This window comes from Somniosus microcephalus, chromosome 28, assembly GCF_052327205.1.
Source record: "Somniosus microcephalus isolate GS21.2 chromosome 28, FLI_Smic_1.0, whole genome shotgun sequence".
NCBI lineage: Eukaryota > Metazoa > Chordata > Chondrichthyes > Squaliformes > Somniosidae > Somniosus > Somniosus microcephalus.
The window spans coordinates 4,994,367-5,014,558 of record NC_141014.1 but is presented as its reverse complement, the minus strand read 5'-3'; the positions used below and the strand labels follow the sequence as shown (position 1 = coordinate 5,014,558).

The 20,192-nt window shown below is 61.0% G+C and overlaps 1 protein-coding gene across 1 annotated transcript; it reads left to right on the top strand.

The window, feature by feature from the left end:
- Positions 1–9,906: 9,906 nt before the first annotated feature.
- Positions 9,907–18,635, top strand: adsl (adenylosuccinate lyase). The gene is made up of 2 exons (XM_085969426.1): positions 9,907–10,260; positions 16,875–18,635. Exons 1-2 carry the CDS (start codon positions 10,090–10,092, stop codon positions 17,085–17,087), a joined length of 384 nt encoding a protein of 127 aa, XP_085825552.1. The 5' UTR covers positions 9,907–10,089; the 3' UTR covers positions 17,088–18,635.
- The last annotated feature ends 1,557 nt before the right edge of the window (positions 18,636–20,192 follow it).

Here is a 20,192-nt window from a genome sequence, read left to right as displayed (position 1 = left end):
GGACAGTTGTGTCCAGTGGAGGGGTGTGGGGGACAGCTGTGTCCAGTGGAGGGGTGTGGGGTGACAGCTGTGTCCAGTGGAGGGGTGTGGGGGAGACAGCTGTGTCCCAGTGGAGGGGTGTGGGGGACAGCTGTGTCCAGTGGAGGGGTGTGGGGGAGACAGCTGTGTCCCAGTGGAGGGGTGTGGGGGAGACAGCTGTGTCCAGTGGAGGGGTGTGGGGGGACAGCTGTGTCCAGTGGAGGGGTGTGGGGCGACAGCTGTGTCCAGTGGAGGGGTGTGGGGGAGACAGCTGTGTCCAGTGGAGGGGTGTGGGGGACAGCTGTGTCCAGTGGAGGGGTGTGGGGGACAGCTGTGTCCAGTGGAGGGGTGTGGGGGACAGCTGTGTCCAGTGGAGGGGTGTGGGGGACAGCTGTGTCCCAGTGGAGGGGTGTGGGGCGACAGCTGTGTCCAGTGGAGGGGTGTGGGGCGACAGCTGTGTCCCAGTGGAGGGGTGTGGGGGACAGCTGTGTCCAGTGGAGGGGTGTGGGGCGACAGCTGTGTCCCAGTGGAGGGGTGTGGGGGACGGCTGTGTCCAGTGGAGGGGTGTGGGCGACAGCTGTGTCCCAGTGGAGGGGTGTGGGGGGACAGCTGTGTCCAGTGGAGGGGTGTGGGGGACAGCTGTGTCCAGTGGAGGGGTGTGGGGGACAGCTGTGTCCAGTGGAGGGGTGTGGGGGGACGGCTGTGTCCAGTGGAGGGGTGTGGGGTGACAGCTGTGTCCAGTGGAGGGGTGTGGGGGACAGCTGTGTCCAGTGGAGGGGTGTGGGGGACGGCTGTGTCCAGTGGAGGGGTGTGGGGGACAGCTGTGTCCAGTGGAGGGGTGTGGGGGACAGCTGTGTCCAGTGGAGGGGTGTGGGGTGACAGCTGTGTCCAGTGGAGGGGTGTGGGGGACAGCTGTGTCCAGTGGAGGGGTGTGGGGGACAGCTGTGTCCAGTGGAGGGGTGTGGGGGACAGCTGTGTCCCAGTGGAGGGGTGTGGGGCGACAGCTGTGTCCAGTGGAGGGGTGTGGGGCGACAGCTGTGTCCAGTGGAGGGGTGTGGGGCGACAGCTGTGTCCCAGTGGAGGGGTGTGGGGGACGGCTGTGTCCAGTGGAGGGGTGTGGGGGGACAGCTGTGTCCCAGTGGAGGGGTGTGGGGGGACAGCTGTGTCCAGTGGAGGGGTGTGGGGGACAGCTGTGTCCAGTGGAGGGGTGTGGGGGACGGCTGTGTCCAGTGGAGGGGTGTGGGGCGACAGCTGTGTCCAGTGGAGGGGTGTGGGGGGACAGCTGTGTCCAGTGGAGGGGTGTGGGGGACAGCTGTGTCCAGTGGAGGGGTGTGGGGGACGGGTGTGTCCCAGTGGAGGGGTGTGGGGCGACAGCTGTGGTCCAGTGGAGGGGTGTGGGGGACGGCTGTGTCCAGTGGAGGGGTGTGGGGTGACAGCTGTGTCCAGTGGAGGGGTGTGGGGGACAGCTGTGTCCAGTGGAGGGGTGTGGGGGACGGCTGTGTCCCAGTGGAGGGGTGTGGGGGACAGCTGTGTCCAGTGGAGGGGTGTGGGGGACGGCTGTGTCCCAGTGGAGGGGTGTGGGGGGACGGCTGTGTCCAGTGGAGGGGTGTGGAGGACGGCTGTGTCCAGTGGAGGGGTGTGGGGAACGGCTGTGTCCAGTGGAGGGGTGTGGGGGACAGCTGTGTCCAGTGGAGGGGTGTGGGGGACGGCTGTGTCCAGTGGAGGGGTGTGGGGGACGGCTGTGTCCAGTGGAGGGGTGCGGGGGACGGCTGTGTCCAGTGGGGGACGGCTGTGTCCAGTGGAGGGGTGTGGGGGACAGCTGTGTCCAGTGGAGGGGTGTGGGGGACGGCTGTGTCCAGTGGGGGACGGCTGTGTCCAGTGGAGGGGTGTGGGGGACAGCTGTGTCCAGTGGGGGACGGCTGTGTCCAGTGGAGGGGTGTGGGGGACGGCTGTGTCCAGTGGAGGGGTGTGGGGGACGGCTGTGTCCAGTGGAGGGGTGTGGGGCGACAGCTGTGTCCAGTGGAGGGGTGTGGAGGACGGCTGTGTCCAGTGGAGGGGTGTGGGGCGACAGCTGTGTCCAGTGGAGGGGTGTGGGGGACGGCTGTGTCCTGTGGAGGGGTGTGGGGGACGGGTGTGTCCAGTGGAGGGGTGTGGGGGACGGGTGTGTCCAGTGGAGGGGTGTGGGGGACGGGTGTGTCCAGTGGAGGGGTGTGGGGGACGGGTGTGTCCAGTGGAGGGGTGTGGGGGACGGCTGTGTCCCAGGTCTAGGCTGCACCTGCTCACTGTGAACATCTCACCTCGGGAGCTGAGCAAATCCCGTGTCTGTCTGTGCGCCCCCCCCCCCCCAGACTGACGCAGAGCGGGAGGGAGTTGCAAGTACTGCGGGGATATTAATCTGCGATGGCTCTGGCACAAAGACGGTGTTGGTGCCTGCGGTGATTCATGGGCACGGCTGTGACACGCTGCCCCCAGAGCCCGGGTAGAGGGCCAGTGCCTCACCACAGTAAGAGATGTGCCTTCTTCCTTCAGCCTGACCTCTCCCTCCAAATCTGGGAGATGGGTGGGCCGTCTGGGCTGCTTGGCTCCCGCCCGCTGTGACGGGTGAGGTGGGGACCTGGCCGGGGTGGATCACTAGAGTGCAGGGTGCAGCAGCCCGGGCGGACTGCCCTTCATTGAATGCACCTGAGACTGGGGAATCCTCCACTACACTTCACACAGATGGAATCAGTTTGAACACGCTGCCTGCAGAAATGGTGTAAAGTTACTGTTGAACTGTTTGACTTGTACTTGTGGTTTAATAAACTCTTGATGCCGGATTGTGAGGGATTGAATCTTCCTAATTACAGAGGAGCGAGCTCCAGCAGCAGTCGGGCCCAGGTTAGCGGTCTGCTGCACTCGGGGGTGGTGGGGAGGGGTTCAGGGTCCTTCGGGCCTTCTGAAGTGGCCGACCGTGCCAAGTAAAGTGATTGGGATAAGGCCCAGCACCTGCACAGGGCCGCGAGGGATGGGCAGAAGATGCTGCCTTGCCCACTGGCAGCGCCCATGGAGCGTGGCTCACGGAGGGGCACTCGCTTGTCCGGTTGGGCCTTTCACTAACGAACAATTCGATAAGCGGTAACGTGATCTTGGACAGTGGGGTATTGCCTCTGAAGTTCGGGTCCAAATGCAGCCCAGTGATGGGATGAATCTCGGCCTCTGCTGGCTGCACATGCCCAGTGTGGGTGTTTTCGTTCTAGTTCTGTGGCTAGAAGCCCAAAGTGCTAAATTGCCTCTAATTCAGACCAATTGGCAATCTCGGTGGGGAATGGAATGCTATCACACTGGAGTAATAGGGTATGGTCTGATGTTGGTGCTCATGCACCTCATTGGGACAATGTAGAGGGAGCTTTACTCTGTATCTAACCCGTGCTGTACCTGCCCTGGGAGTGTTTGATGGGACAGTGTAGAGGGAGCTTTACTCTGTATCTAACCCGTGCTGTACCTGCCCTGGGAGTGTTTGATGGGACAGTGTAGAGGGAGCTTTACTCTGTATCTAACCTGTGCTGTACCTGCCCTGGGAGTGTTTGATGGGACAGTGTAGAGGGAGCTTTACTCTGTATCTAACCCGTGCTGTACCTGCCCTGGGAGTGTTTGATGGGACAGTGTAGAGGGAGCTTTACTCTGTATCTAACCTGTGCTGTACCTGCCCTGGGAGTGTTTGATGGGACAGTGTAGAGGGAGCTTTACTCTGTATCTAACCCGTGCTGTACCTGTCCTGGGAGTGTTTGATGGGACAGTGTAAAGGGAGCTTTACTCTGTATCTAACCCGTGTTGTACCTGCCCTGGGAGTGTTTGATGGGACAGTGTAGAGGGTGCTTTACTCTGTATCTAACCCGTGCTGTACCTGCCCTGGGAGTGTTTGATGAGACAGTGTAGAGGGAGCTTTACTCTGTATCTAACCTGTGCTGTACCTGCCCTGGGAGTGTTTGATGGGACAGTGTAGAGAGAGCGTTACTCTGTATCTAACCCGTGCTGCACCTGCCCTGGGAGTGTTTGATGGGACAGTGTAGAGGGAGCTTTACTCTGTATCTAACCCGTGCTGTACCTGCCCTGGGAGTGTTTGATGGGGACAGTGTAGAGGGAGCTTTACTCTGTATCTAACCCGTGCTGTACCTGCCCTGGGAGTGTTTGATGGGACAGTGTAGAGGGAGCTTTACACTGTATCTAACCCGTGCTGTACCTGCCCTGGGAGTGTTTGATGGGACAGAGTAGAGGGAGCTTTACTCTGTATCTAACCCGTGCTGCACCTGCCCTGGGAGTGTTTGATGGGACAGTGTAGAGGGAGCTTTACTCTGTATCTAACCCGTGCTGTTCCTGCCCTGGGAGTGTTTGATGGGACAGTGTAGAGGGAGCTTTACTCTGTATCTAACCCATGCTGTACCTGCCCTGGGAGTGTTTGATGGGGACAGTGTAGAGGGAGCTTTACTCTGTATCTAACCCATGCTGTACCTGCCCTGGGAGTGTTTGATGGGATAGTGTAGAGGGAGCTTTACTCTGTATCTAACCCGTGCTGTACCTGCCCTGGGAGTGTTTGATGGGACAGTGTAGAGGGAGCTTTACTCTGTATCTAACCCATGCTGTACCTGCCCTGGGAGTGTTTGATGGGACAGTGTAGAGGGAGCTTTACTCTGTATCTAACCCGTGCTGTACCTGCCCTGGGAGTGTTTGATGGGACAGTGTAGAGGGAGCTTTACTCTGTATCTAACCCGTGCTGTGCCTGCCCTGGGAGTGTTTGATGGGACAGTGTAGAGGGAGCTTTACTCTGTATCTAACCCGTGCTGTACCTGCCCTGGGAGTGTTTGATGGGACAGTGTAGAGGGAGCTTTACTCTGTATCTAACCCATGCTGTACCTGCCCTGGGAGTGTTTGATGGGGACAGTGTAGAGGGAGCTTTACTCTGTATCTAACCCATGCTGTTCCTGCCCTGGGAGTGTTTGATGGGACAGTGTAGAGGGAGCTTTACTCTGTATCTAACCCGTGCTGTACCTGCCCTGGGAGTGTTTGATGGGGACAGTGTAGAGGGAGCTTTACTCTGTATCTAACCCATGCTGTACCTGCCCTGGGAGTGTTTGATGGGGATAGTGTAGAGGGAGCTTTACTCTGTATCTAACCCATGCTGTACCTGCCCTGGGAGTGTTTGATGGGGACAGTGTAGAGGGAGCTTTACTCTGTATCTAACCCATGCTGTACCTGCCCTGGGAGTGTTTGATGGGATAGTGTAGAGGGAGCTTTACTCTGTATCTAACCCGTGCTGTACCTGCCCTGGGAGTGTTTGATGGGACAGTGTAGAGGGAGCTTTACTCTGTATCTAACCCATGCTGTACCTGCCCTGGGAGTGTTTGATGGGACAGTGTAGAGGGAGCTTTACTCTGTATCTAACCCGTGCTGTACCTGCCCTGGGAGTGTTTGATGGGACAGTGTAGAGGGAGCTTTACTCTGTATCTAACCCGTGCTGTGCCTGCCCTGGGAGTGTTTGATGGGACAGTGTAGAGGGAGCTTTACTCTGTATCTAACCCGTGCTGTACCTGCCCTGGGAGTGTTTGATGGGACAGTGTAGAGGGAGCTTTACTCTGTATCTAACCCATGCTGTACCTGCCCTGGGAGTGTTTGATGGGGACAGTGTAGAGGGAGCTTTACTCTGTATCTAACCCATGCTGTTCCTGCCCTGGGAGTGTTTGATGGGACAGTGTAGAGGGAGCTTTACTCTGTATCTAACCCGTGCTGTACCTGCCCTGGGAGTGTTTGATGGGGACAGTGTAGAGGGAGCTTTACTCTGTATCTAACCCATGCTGTACCTGCCCTGGGAGTGTTTGATGGGACAGTGTAGAGGGAGCTTTACTCAGTATCTAACCTGTGCTGTACCTGCCCTGGGAGTGTTTGATGGGGACAGTGTAGAGGGAGCTTTACTCTGTATCTAACCCATGCTGTACCTGCCCTGGGAGTGTTTGATGGGACAGTGTAGAGGGAGCTTTACTCAGTATCTAAGCCATGCTGTACCTGTCCTGAGAGACTGACACTGTGTCTGAAATGGAATGAATTTCAATCCCAGCTTGATGAGCAGAAGAAAACAACAAAGATTTATATCGTGCCTTTAAATGTAGAGACTTTGAGGGGTGACTAAAAGCTTGATCAACGAGGTGGGGTGCAGTGCAGTGCTGAGGGAATGCTGCACTGTCTGAGGTGCCGTCTTTTGGATGAGGCGTTAAACCGAGGCCCCCGTGCCCTCTCGGGTGGATGTAAATGATGCCATGTGACTATTGCGTAGACGAGCAAGGCAGTTCTCCCCAGTGTCCGGGGACCAATACCCTTCAACCAACATCACTTTAAAAAAAAAACCCAGATTACCTGGTCATTGCTGTTTGTGGGAGCCTGCTGTGGCAAATTGGTTGCCGTGGTTACTACATTACAAACGACTGCACTTCAAAAGTAATTTATTGGTTGTAAAGCACTGTGATGTCCTGAGGTGCCATATAAACACAAGTCTTTTAAAGCTGGAGAGAGGTAGAGGGGTCCAGGGAGGAAATTCCAGAGTGTGGCCTCATCGCAAAGTAAGGGACCCGACAATGGGCGTAAACCTGGGCCACACTGTTGCTGGACGATGCCAACGTGGCATTGAATACCTGCCTCTCCCCTTCATGTTGAATAGGAGTTTCCTGCATATCATTGTCCTGTGTACAGAGTAACTGCACTAGCAGCATAATGGTGACATGACAGTAACAGCAGATTAACAATCAGACAGACCTGGTAATGGCAGGAAGAGATGTCGTGTGCTAACTCCCATCAAGTCCCGTTCACCCATCTCCCCTGTGCTCACTGACCTCCTGGCTCCCGGTAACGCCTCGATTTTAAAATTCTTATCCTTGTTTTTAAATCCCTCCATGGCCTCGCCCCCTCCCTATTTCTGTAACCTCTAGCCCCACCACCCTCCCAGATCTCTGCACATCCCAGACATTCATCGCTCCACCATTGGCGGCCTGGGCCCTAAGCTCTGGCATTCCCCCTTTAACCCTCTACACCTCCTTTAAGATGCTCCTTAAAACCTACCTTTTTGACCAAGCTTTTGGTGATCTGCCCTAATCACCTTATGTGGCTCGGTGTCAAATTATGTTTGATAATCGTTCCTGTGACACGCCTTGGGATGTTTTACTACATTAAAGACGCTGTATAAATACAAGTTGTTGCTGGAGATGGTCTGGCTGCGAGGGGAGCCCAACCCTGTGATTCCCAGAACAGTCACTGTCCCTCGCACAGTGATTGGTTGGGACATATACATCCCCTGGAGCACCCACTGAACTGGGCTCAATGCTGACCCCTGACCTGGGCCTGCTGCAGATTGATAAAGTGGCAGAGGCGAAACCAGACAGTCATCGAATCTACACAGAAACAGGCCATTCGGCCCAACTAGTCTATGCCAGTGTTTATGCCCCACACGAGATTCTTCCCACCCCTCGTCCTCTCACCCCATCAGTATATCCTATTTCTTTCTCGTGTTTATCTCGCTTGCCCTTAAATGCATCTATGCTTTTCACCGCAACCACTCCCTGTGGTAGCAAATTCCACATTCTGGATGTTCCCCCCCTCGTGGGGAAATCTAGAACTCGGGGGCATAGTTTCAGAATAAAGGGTTGCTCTTTTAGAACTGAGATGAGGAGGAATTTCTTCTCTGAGGGTCGTAAATCTGGAATTCTCTGCCCCAGAGAGCCGTGGAGGCTGGGTCATTAAATACATTTAAGGTGGAGATAGACAGATTTTTGCAAAATAAGGGAGTGAAGGGTTATGGGGAGCGGGCAGGGAAGTGGCTTCGAGCCCAAGCTCAGCCACGATCTTATTGAATGGCGGAGCAGGCTCGAGGGGCCAAGTGGCCTATTCCTGCTCCTATTTCTTATGTTCTAACCACTCGCTGGGTAAAGACGTTTCTCCTGAATTCCCTATTGGATTTATTGATGGCTCCTAGTTTTGGTCTCCCCTCACAAGAGGAAATATCTCTACATCTATCTGATCAAACCTCTGCATACATTTTAAAGACCTGTATTAGGTCACGCCTGAGCCTTCTCTTTTCTAGAATTCAGACGAGAAAGTTGAATGTATGCAGTGTGTAACGCCTGTCTTCCCTTCTCCGCCCTGTCCCACACACCAGTCCGGGCCAGCCTTTGGGGATCTGCCTGGATGTTCAGGCCAGTAGCTCCTGACAAGAGGCAGTGCTCAAGTAGCGTCAGTCCCAGCTCGAGTGAACACCTCCCACCCTGGAGTGAGCCAGTGTACCGGAGCTCCTCCGCCTCCCACCCTGGAGTGAGCCGGTGTACCGGAGCTCCTCCGCCTCCCACCCTGGAGTGAGCCGGTGTGCCGGTGTACCGGAGCTCCTCCGCCTCCCACCCTGGAGTGAGCCGGTGTACCGAAGCTCCTCCGCCTCCCACCCTGGAGTGAGCCGGTGTACCGGAGCTCCTCCGCCTCCCACCCTGCAGTGAGCCGGTGTACCGGAGCTCCTCCGCCTCCCGCCCTGCAGTGAGCCGGTGTACCGGAGCTCCTCCGCCTCCCACCCGGGAGTGAGCCGGTGTACCGAAGCTCCTCCGCCTCCCACCCTGGAGTGAGCCGGTGTACCGGAGCTCCTCCGCCTCCCACCCTGGAGTGAGCCGGTGTACCGGAGCTCCTCCGCCTCCCACCCTGCAGTGAGCCGGTGTACCGGAGCTCCTCCGCCTCCCACCCTGGAGTGAGCCGGTGTACCGGAGCTCCTCCGCCTCCCACCCTGCAGTGAGCCGGTGTACCGGAGCTCCTCCGCCTCCCACCCTGGAGTGAGCCGGTGTACCGAAGCTCCTCCGCCTCCCACCCTGGAGTGAGCCGGTGTACCGGAGCTCCTCCGCCTCCCGCCCTGCAGTGAGCCGGTGTACCGGAGCTCCTCCGCCTCCCACCCGGGAGTGAGCCGGTGTACCGAAGCTCCTCCGCCTCCCACCCTGGAGTGAGCCGGTGTACCGAAGCTCCTCCGCCTCCCACCCTGGAGTGAGCCGGTGTACCGGAGCTCCTCCGCCTCCCGCCCTGCAGTGAGCCGGTGTACCGGAGCTCCTCCGCCTCCCGCCCGGGAGTGAGCCGGTGTACCGGAGCTCCTCCGCCTCCCACCCTGGAGTGAGCCGGTGTACCGGAGCTCCTCCGCCTCCCACCCGGGAGTGAGCCGGTGTACCGGAGCTCCTCCGCCTCCCCCCCCCTGGAGTGAGCCGGTGTACCGGAGCTCCTCCGCCTCCCGCCCGGGAGTGAGCCGGTGTACCGGAGCTCCTCCGCCTCCCGCCCGGGAGTGAGCCGGTGTACCGGAGCTCCTCCGCCTCCCGCCCGGGAGTGAGCCGGTGTACCGGAGCTCCTCCGCCTCCCGCCCTGGAGTGAGCCGGTGTACCGGAGCTCCTCCGCCTCCCGCCCGGGAGTGAGCCGGTGTACCGGAGCTCCTCCGCCTCCCGCCCGGGAGTGAGCCGGTGTACCGGAGCTCCTCCGCCTCCCGCCCGGGAGTGAGCCGGTGTACCGGAGCTCCTCCGCCTCCCGCCCGGGAGTGAGCCGGTGTCCCGGAGCTCCTCCGCCTCCCGCCCGGGAGTGAGCCGGTGTACCGGGGCTCCTCCGCCTCCCGCCCGGGAGTGAGCCGGTGTACCGGAGCTCCTCCGCCTCCCGCCCTGGAGTGAGCCGGTGTACCGGAGCTCCTCCGCCTCCCGCCCGGGAGTGAGCCGGTGTACCGGAGCTCCTCCCGCCCTGGAGTGAGCCGGTGTACCGGAGCTCCTCCCGCCCTGGAGTGAGCCGGTGTACCGGAGCTCCTCCCGCCCTGGAGTGAGCCGGTGTACCGGAGCTCCTCCCGCCCTGGAGTGAGCCGGTGTACCGGAGCTCAATCCACACCCGCACTGGGCGGGCGGGAGCCCCAGCGAGCGGCCATTGGAGGAGCGCACACAGCGGCGGCAGCCTCTCCGCCAATCAGCGGCGGCAGCCTCTCCGCCAATCAGCGGCTGCATTGCGCCACCGCGGGGGGGCGGGGCCCGGCAGGGTCACGTGCGGTCAGTCGGTGCCATGGCGATGTTGGGCCCGGCGCGGGATGAAGTCCCGGATGGCGGCTTCGGGCTCTACCGCTCGCCGCTGGTCAGCCGGTACTCGTCCCCGGAGATGGCCTTTAACTTCAGCGAGCTGAAGAAATTCAGTACCTGGCGCCGGCTCTGGCTTTACCTGGCGAGGGCCGAGAAGGTCAGAGGGCGGCCCCGGGGTCAGAGCGCGGGGCCGGGGTGTGTTGGGGGGGGGTCAGAGCGCGGGGCCGGGGGGTGTTGGGGGGGGGTCAGAGCGCGGGGCCGGGGTGTGTGTGGGGGGGGGTCAGAGCGCGGGGCCGGGGGGTGTTGGGGGGGGGGGGTCAGAGCGCGGGGCCGGGGGGTGTTGGGGGGGGGGGTCAGAGCGCGGGGCCGGGGTGTGTGTGGGGGGGGGTCAGAGCGCGGGGCCGGGGTGTGTGTGGGGGGGGGTCAGAGCGCGGGGCCGGGGGGTGTTGGGGGGGGGTCAGAGCGCGGGGCCGGGGGGTGGGGGGGTCAGAGCGCGGGGCCGGGGTGTGTGTGGGGGGGGGGGTCAGAGCGGGGGGTGGGGGGGTCAGAGCGGGGGGTGGGGGGGTCAGAGCGCGGGGCCGGGGGGTGGGGGGTAGTCAGAGCGCGGGGGGTCAGAGCGCGGGGCCGGGGTGTGTGTGGGGGGGGGGGGTCAGAGCGCGGGGCCGGGGTGTGTTGGGGGGGGGTCAGAGCGCGGGGCCGGGGTGTGGGGGGGGGTCAGAGCGCGGGGCCGGGGTGTGTGTGGGGGGGGGTCAGAGCGCGGGGCCGGGGTGTGGGGGGGGGTCAGAGCGCGGGGCCGGGGTGTGTGTGGGGGGGGGGTCAGAGCGCGGGGCCGGGGTGTGTGTGGGGGGGGGTCAGAGCGCGGGGCCGGGGTGTGGGGGGGGGTCAGAGCGCGGGGCCGGGGTGTGTTGGGGGGGGGTCAGAGCGCGGGGCCGGGGTGTGTGTGGGGGGGGGTCAGAGCGCGGGGCCGGGGTGTGTTGGGGGGGGGTCAGAGCGCGGGGCCGGGGTGTGGGGGGGGGGTCAGAGCGCGGGGCCGGGGTGTGTTGGGGGGGGTCAGAGCGCGGGGCCGGGGTGTGTGGGGGGTGGTCAGAGCGCGGGGCCGGGGGGTGCGGGGAGTCAGAGCGCGGGGCCGGGGGGTAGTCAGAGCGCGGGGGGTGGGGGGTAGTCAGAGCACGAGGTTGGGGGGGGGTCAGAGCGCGGGGCCGGGGGGGTGGGGGGGGGTCAGAGCGCGGGGCCGGGGTGTGTGTGGGGGGGGGGTCAGAGCGCGGGGCCGGGGTGTGTTGGGGGGGGGGGGTGCGGGGAGTCAGAGCACGGGGTTGGGGGGGGTCAGAGCGCGGGGCCGGGGTGTGTGTGTGGGGGGGGGGTCAGAGCGCGGGGCCGGGGTGTGTGTGGGGGGGGGTCAGAGCGCGGGGCCGGGGTGTGTTGGGGGGGGGTCAGAGCGCGGGGCCGGGGTGTGGGGGGGGGTCAGAGCGCGGGGCCGGGGTGTGTGGGGGGGGGGGGTCAGAGCGCGGGGCCGGGGTGTGTGGGGGGTGGTCAGAGCGCGGGGCCGGGGTGTGTGGGGGGAGTCAGAGCGCGGGGCCGGGGGGTAGTCAGAGCGCGGGGGGTGGGGGGTAGTCAGAGCACGGGGTTGGGGGGGGGTCAGAGCGCGGGGCCGGGGGGTGGGGGGTAGTCAGAGCGCGGGGGGTGGGGGGGGTCAGAGCGCGGGGCCGGGGTGTGTGTGGGGGGGGGGTCAGAGCGCGGGGCCGGGGTGTGTGTGGGGGGGGGGTCAGAGCGCGGGGCCGGGGTGTGTGTGGGGGGGGTCAGAGCGCGGGGCCGGGGTGTGTGTGGGGGGGGGGTCAGAGCGCGGGGCCGGGGTGTGTGTGGGGGGGGGGGGGTCAGAGCGCGGGGCCGGGGTGTGTTGGGGGGGGGTCAGAGCGCGGGGCCGGGGTGTGGGGGGGGGTCAGAGCGCGGGGCCGGGGTGTGTTGGGGGGGGGTCAGAGCGCGGGGCCGGGGTGTGTGGGGGGGGGTCAGAGCGCGGGGCCGGGGTGTGTTGGGGGGGGGTCAGAGCGCGGGGCCGGGGTGTGTTGGGGGGGGGTCAGAGCGCGGGGCCGGGGTGTGGGGGGGGGTCAGAGCGCGGGGCCGGGGTGTGTTGGGGGGGGTCAGAGCGCGGGGCCGGGGGGTGCGGGGAGTCAGAGCGCGGGGCCGGGGGGTAGTCAGAGCGCGGGGGGTGGGGGGTAGTCAGAGCACGGGGTTGGGGGGGGGTCAGAGCGCGGGGCCGGGGGGGTGGGGGGGGGGTCAGAGCGCGGGGCCGGGGGGTGTTGGGGGGGGGTCAGAGCGCGGGGCCGGGGGGTGTTGGGGGGGGGGGTCAGAGCGCGGGGCCGGGGTGTGTGTGGGGGGGGGTCAGAGCGCGGGGCCGGGGTGTGTGTGGGGGGGGGTCAGAGCGCGGGGCCGGGGGGTGTTGGGGGGGGGTCAGAGCGCGGGGCCGGGGGGTGGGGGGGTCAGAGCGCGGGGCCGGGGTGTGTGTGGGGGGGGGGGTCAGAGCGGGGGGTGGGGGGGTCAGAGCGGGGGGTGGGGGGGTCAGAGCGCGGGGCCGGGGGGTGGGGGGTAGTCAGAGCGCGGGGGGTCAGAGCGCGGGGCCGGGGTGTGTGTGGGGGGGGGGGGTCAGAGCGCGGGGCCGGGGTGTGTTGGGGGGGGGTCAGAGCGCGGGGCCGGGGTGTGGGGGGGGGTCAGAGCGCGGGGCCGGGGTGTGTGTGGGGGGGGGTCAGAGCGCGGGGCCGGGGTGTGGGGGGGGGGTCAGAGCGCGGGGCCGGGGTGTGTGTGGGGGGGGGTCAGAGCGCGGGGCCGGGGTGTGTGTGGGGGGGGGTCAGAGCGCGGGGCCGGGGTGTGGGGGGGGGTCAGAGCGCGGGGCCGGGGTGTGTTGGGGGGGGGTCAGAGCGCGGGGCCGGGGTGTGTGTGGGGGGGGGGTCAGAGCGCGGGGCCGGGGTGTGTTGGGGGGGGGTCAGAGCGCGGGGCCGGGGTGTGGGGGGGGGGTCAGAGCGCGGGGCCGGGGTGTGTTGGGGGGGGTCAGAGCGCGGGGCCGGGGTGTGTGGGGGGTGGTCAGAGCGCGGGGCCGGGGGGTGCGGGGAGTCAGAGCGCGGGGCCGGGGGGTAGTCAGAGCGCGGGGGGTGGGGGGTAGTCAGAGCACGAGGTTGGGGGGGGGTCAGAGCGCGGGGCCGGGGGGGTGGGGGGGGGTCAGAGCGCGGGGCCGGGGTGTGTGTGGGGGGGGGGTCAGAGCGCGGGGCCGGGGTGTGTTGGGGGGGGGGGGTGCGGGGAGTCAGAGCACGGGGTTGGGGGGGTCAGAGCGCGGGGCCGGGGTGTGTGTGTGGGGGGGGGTCAGAGCGCGGGGCCGGGGTGTGTGTGGGGGGGGGTCAGAGCGCGGGGCCGGGGTGTGTTGGGGGGGGGTCAGAGCGCGGGGCCGGGGTGTGGGGGGGGGTCAGAGCGCGGGGCCGGGGTGTGTGGGGGGGGGGGGGTCAGAGCGCGGGGCCGGGGTGTGTGGGGGGTGGTCAGAGCGCGGGGCCGGGGTGTGTGGGGGGAGTCAGAGCGCGGGGCCGGGGGGTAGTCAGAGCGCGGGGGGTGGGGGGTAGTCAGAGCACGGGGTTGGGGGGGGGTCAGAGCGCGGGGCCGGGGGGTGGGGGGTAGTCAGAGCGCGGGGGGTGGGGGGGGTCAGAGCGCGGGGCCGGGGTGTGTGTGGGGGGGGGGTCAGAGCGCGGGGCCGGGGTGTGTGTGGGGGGGGGGTCAGAGCGCGGGGCCGGGGTGTGTGTGGGGGGGGTCAGAGCGCGGGGCCGGGGTGTGTGTGGGGGGGGGTCAGAGCGCGGGGCCGGGGTGTGTGTGGGGGGGGGGGGGTCAGAGCGCGGGGCCGGGGTGTGTTGGGGGGGGGTCAGAGCGCGGGGCCGGGGTGTGGGGGGGGGTCAGAGCGCGGGGCCGGGGTGTGTTGGGGGGGGGTCAGAGCGCGGGGCCGGGGTGTGTGGGGGGGGGTCAGAGCGCGGGGCCGGGGTGTGTTGGGGGGGGGGTCAGAGCGCGGGGCCGGGGTGTGTTGGGGGGGGGTCAGAGCGCGGGGCCGGGGTGTGGGGGGGGGTCAGAGCGCGGGGCCGGGGTGTGTTGGGGGGGGTCAGAGCGCGGGGCCGGGGGGTGCGGGGAGTCAGAGCGCGGGGCCGGGGGGTAGTCAGAGCGCGGGGGGTGGGGGGTAGTCAGAGCACGGGGTTGGGGGGGGGTCAGAGCGCGGGGCCGGGGGGGTGGGGGGGGGGTCAGAGCGCGGGGCCGGGGGGTTCAGAGCGCGGGTGGGGGGGGGGGGGGTGGTCAGAGCGCGGGGCCGGGGGGTGGGTGAGCGCTGTCTGGGGAGCAGGTAGAAGTTCCGCGCTGAACTGACGCTCCTCCATATTGCAGAATTTCTTTGGTGGACTCCAGTTATGGAATCTAACCACAGTCACCCCGATTCTGCTGCTTGGGGGTTGGGGGTGTCGTCCATAAGGGTGAGATTTGGGGAAACAAACGGGCTGCATAAGATGGTGGAAAGAGTGGCATTACTGCAGTGGCTGTCTGGTGGAGGTGACGAGATGTTTGCGCAGTCACATGGTCAAATTCAAACTTGTTCAAATTCACCTCCCCACTTAGTGCGGTTAGTAATATCGGGCGGAGTGCTGCGAATGAGCATCAAACACTCCCAGGGCAGGTACAGCACGGATTAGATACAGAGTAAAGCTCCCTCTACACTGTCCCATATCACACTCCCAGGGCAGGTACAGCACGGGTTAGATACAGAGTATAGCTCCCTCTACACTGTCCCCATCAAACACTCCCAGGGCAGGTACAGCACGGGTTACATGCAGAGTAAAGCTCCCTCTACACTGTCCCACCAAACACTCCCAGGGCAGGTACAGCACGGGTTAGATACAGAGTAAAGCTCCCTGTACACTGTCCCATCAAACACTCCCAGGGCAGGTACAGCACGGGTTAGATACAGAGTAAAGCTCCCTCTACACTGCCCCATCAAACACTCCCAGGGCAGGTACAGCACGGGGTTAGATACAGAGTAAAGCTCCCTCTACACTGTCCCATCAAACACTCCCAGGGCAGGAACAGCACGGGTTAGATACAGAGTAAAGCTCCCTCTACACTGTCCCATCAAACACTCCCAGGGCAGGTACAGCACGGGTTAGATACAGAGTAAAGCTCCCTCTACACTGTCCCATCAAACACTCCCAGGGCAGGTACAGCACGGGTTAGATACAGAGTAAAGCTCCCTCTACACTGTCCCATCAAACACTCCCAGGGCAGGAACAGCACGGGTTAGATACAGAGTAAAGCTCCCTCTACACTGTCCCATCAAACACTCCCAGGGCAGGAACAGCACGGGTTAGATACAGAGTAAAGCTCCCTCTACACTGTCTCATCAAACACTCCCAGGACAGGTACAGCACGGGTTAGATACAGAGTAAAGCTCCCTCTACACTGTCCCCATCAAATACACTCAGGACAGGTACAGCACGGGTTAGATACAGAGTAAAGCTCCCTCTACACTGTCCCATCAAACACTCCCAGGACAGGTACAGCACGGGTTAGATACAGAGTAAAGCTCCCTCTACACTGTCCCATCAAACACTCCCAGGACAGGTACAGCACGGGTTAGATACAGAGTAAAGCTCCCTCTACACTGTCCCCATCAAATACACTCAGGACAAGTACAGCACGGGGTTAGATACAGAGTAAAGCTCCCTCTACACTGTCCCATCAAACACTCCCAGGGCAGGTACAGCACGGGGTTAGATGCAGAGTAAAGCTCCCTCTACACTGTCCCATCAAACACTCCCAGGGCAGGTACAGCACGGGGTTAGGTACAGAGTAAAGCTCCCTCTACACTGTCCCATCAAACACTCCCAGGGCAGGTACAGCACGGGTTAGATACAGAGTAAAGCTCCCTCTACACTGTCCCGTCAAACACTCCCAGGACAGGTACAGCACGGGTTAGATACAGAGTAAAGCTCCCTCTACACTGTCCCCATCAAATACACTCAGGACAAGTACAGCACGGGGTTAGATACAGAGTAAAGCTCCCTCTACACTGTCCCATCAAACACTCCCAGGGCAGGTACAGCACGGGTTAGATACAGAGTAAAGCTCCCTCTGCACTGTCCCATCAAACACTCCCAGGGCAGGTACAGCACGGGTTAGATACAGAGTAAAGCTCCCTCTGCACTGTCCCCATCAAACACTCCCAGGGCAGGTACAGCACGGGTTAGATACAGAGTAAAGCTCCCTCTGCACTGTCCCATCAAACACTCCCAGGGCAGGTACAGCACGGGTTAGATACAGAGTAAAGCTCCCTCTGCACTGTCCCCATCAAACACTCCCAGGGCAGGTACAGCACGGGTTAGATACAGAGTAAAGCTCCCTCTGCATGATCTAATTGAATGGCGGAACAGGCTCAAGTGGCTGAATGGCCTCCTCCTGTTGCTATTCAGTAAGGTGTGCTGGAGTGGGAATTGTACTGGGCAGCCGGTGGGTAGCATGTACTGGGTATAGCCTGGGTAGCATGTACTGGGTATAGCCTGGGTAGCATGTACTGGGTATAGCCTGGGTAGCATGTACTCCCTTCTTGCATAATTCATAATTTTGAATACCTTTTATTAGGTCCCCCCTTAACCTTCTCTGAATGGCCTCGTCCTGTTCCTATGTTTCTAAGTAATGATGTTGCGCTGCCTGGCGTGTGGTTGCTCCAGTCCACGTCTTACTCTGGTTCTCACTGGTGTCTCTCTGCAGGTGCTGGGGCTCCCAATCACAGAAGAGCAGCTCCAGGAACTGGAGTCAAATCTCGAAAACATCGATTTCAAGATGGCTGCTGAGGAGGAGAAGAAACTTCGTCATGATGTCATGGCCCATGTACACACGTTCGCACATTGCTGCCCGAACGCTGCTGCCATCATACACCTTGGTGCCACCTCGTGTTACGTTGGAGACAACACGGTTAGATAATATAACGTGTCACAAGACTGTTCTGTCCCGAGTACTGTACACTCACACCGACCTTTACAACAGGGGTGGGCAATTATTTGAGCTGGAGGACCACTTAACGTGTTTTGGTGAGCAGCTGAGGACGGAAAACCAATGTTTCCCCTAAGGTGCGCGGTCGTGCACCAATCACGAGGTGCCGCGCAGACCGCGCACCAGTCACGAGGTCCCGCGCACCAGTCACAAGGTCCCGCGCAGGCCGCGCGCCAGTCACGAGGGGCCGCGCAGGCCGCGCGCCAGTCACGAGGGGCCGCGCAGGCCGCGCGCCAGTCACGAGGGGCCACGCAGGCCGCGCGCCAGTCACGAGGGGCCGCACAGGCCGCGCACCAATCACGGGCCGCGCACCAATCACGAGGGGCCGCGCTCCAATCAGGAGGTCCCGGACGAGATACTGCGCATGTGCGGCCGCGCAACAAATTTAAAGGGTCCGCGCACAAAATAAATTAGAGGGAATAGGGCCGCACACATGAAATGTGTTAATAGCTACCATTAAAATTGTTCTGGCATTTATTGTATAAAGAATAATCTGGCATTTATGTCGTTTCCACACTTAATACAAATAACACTTATTAACATGCTAACGAACATGATACAGGTTTACGAATCACATTGAAAAGTGCTCGGTCTCTATTGCAAATGGTCTAAATTCATATAGTGGAAAATGAGAGATTGACTCTGCTTCCACTGGCAACTATAAACATGATATAAGGCACAATCAAGGATAAAATCATTGATAACAGCCGTTAAAAAATTGCTTTTGAAACCTCGCTGAGAAATAATTAGGTGACTCGGAAAATGATTTAAACCGCAGACTGCGCCCCAAATCAGCCATCAAATTGGGCTTGTTCATTGTCAATGTACTATCTCTCCCGAGAAAAGTCAAGACTCCGATAGAGTTTGTCGACTTTCACTTGAGAATGGGCACAAGTAATGCACCATTTATAATACACATTTCATCCCTGAGTGCTATTTATTACTGGGACTGGCCAACGACATGAATCTCTACCACCCACTTCCAGTCATAACAATAATCTTAAATTGTTCATGGTATGGGGAAAACTGGCTTAAATTACAACAAAGCGTGAATGCAGTGTCAGTATACCCGGGTCCATTTAGTTATGCCTCCACTATGCTAATTAAGTAGGATAATATTAAACTGAGTGAATAATTGTGCAAGAATTAATAACTCCATTAACAGTCATTGGTGAGAGCAAAGTGTTAAATTGGTAAATTTGAAATAGTGTTGATCATCACTCCCACTTCTACCCTCCCAATAATTAATAAACATAAATTCAGCTAGTCGCAGATACTAAAATAGAATCATAGAATGGTTACAGTATGTAAGGAGGCCATTCGGCCCGTCGAGCCCGTGCCAGCTCCCTGCAAGAGCACTTCAGCTACCCCACTCCCCCGCCCTTTCCCCGTAGCCCTGCAAACGTTTCTCCTTCAGGTACTTATCCAATTCCCTTTTGAAAGCCATGATTGAATCTGCCTCCACCACCCTATCAGGCAGTGTATTCCAGATCATAACCACTCGCTGCGTAAAATAGTTTTTCTCATGTCACCTTTGGTTCTTCTGCCAATCACCTTAAATCTGTGTCCTCTGGTTCTCGACCCTTCCGCCAATGGGAACAGTTTCTCTCTCTACTCTGTCCAGACCCCTCATGATTTTGAACACCTCTATCAAATCTCCTCTCAACCTTCTCTGCTCTGAGGAGAACAACCCCAGCTTCTTCAGGCTATCCACGTAACTGAAGTCCCTCGTACCTGGAACCATTCTTGTAAATCTTTTCTGCACTCTCTCTAAGGCCTTCACATCCTTCCCAAAGTGTGGTGCCCAGAATTAGACACAAAATGTAGTGTAAAATAGTAAAATCTTCCGTTATTAAATGAATGAAATGGCTGATTGATCGATTATATGTTGTACTGAAAATTCACGTGGTAGTTTGGCGAGCGGCACGAGTCTGCAGGGCCTCCCACACGAGAGGTGTTCTCTTTTTAGTATGCTGAGTACAGGAGCTCGAGGCATCGCAAGGCCTGAACTACAGTCACGTGCCATTACCTGGAGTCCTTGTACTCCGGGATCCACTCCCGTGTCTAAGACGGCGATGAGAACCCCCCACCTGCCGTTGTACTCTGGGTACGGGGAGAGGAAAGACGCAGCGCTGGTCTCGTTCGTCAGTAAAAGACACATTGAGATGAGCAGCCGCGACTCGACTCAGACTAAGGTGCAGCTCGAGCTCCGGCTCACATTCTATTTCTGTCCTGCCTAGCAGGCCGGATAGAACGAACGGGGGCCGTCTTTTGCCCACTGCTCCACACTGTCCCATCAAACACTCCCAGGGCAGGTACAACACAGGTTAGATACAGAGTAAAGCTCCCTCTACACTGTCCCATCAAACACTCCCAGGGCAGGTAGAGCATAGGTTAGATACAGAGTAAAGCTCCCTCTGCACTGTCCCATCAAACTACTCCCAGGGCAGATACAGCACGGGGTTAGATACAGAGTAAAGCTCCCTCTACACTGTCCCATCAAACACTCCAGGGCAGGTACAGCACGGGTTAGATACAGGGTAAAGCTCCCTCTACACTGTCCCATCAAACACTCCCAGGGCAGGTACAGCACGGGTTAGATACAGAGTAAAGCTCTCTCTACACTGTCCCATCAAACACTCCCAGGGCAGGTACAGCACGGGTTAGATACAGAGTAAAGCTCCCTCTACACTGTCCCATCAAACACTCCCAGGGCAGATACAGTACGGGTTAGATACAGAGTAAAGCTCCCTCTACACTGTCCCATCAAACACTCCCAGGGCAGATACAGCACGGGGTTAGATACAGAGTAAAGCTCCCTCTACACTGTCCCATCAAACACTCCCAGGGCAGGTACAGCACGGGTTAGATACAGAGTAAAGCTCCCTCTACACTGTCCCATCAAACACTCCCAGGGCAGATACAGCACGGGGTTAGATACAGAGTAAAGCTCCCTCTACACTGTCCCATCAAACACTCCCAGGGCAGGTACAGCACGGGGTTAGATACAGAGTAAAGCTCCCTCTACACTGTCCC

Coding starts and splice junctions, on each gene's coding strand:
- adsl (XM_085969426.1), top strand. CDS start 10,090: ATGGCGATGTTGGGCCCGGCGCGGGATGAAGTCCCGGATGGCGGCTTC. Junction 10,261..16,874: donor ACCTGGCGAGGGCCGAGAAG/GTCAGAGGGCGG, acceptor GTCTCTCTGCAG/GTGCTGGGGCTCCCAATCAC.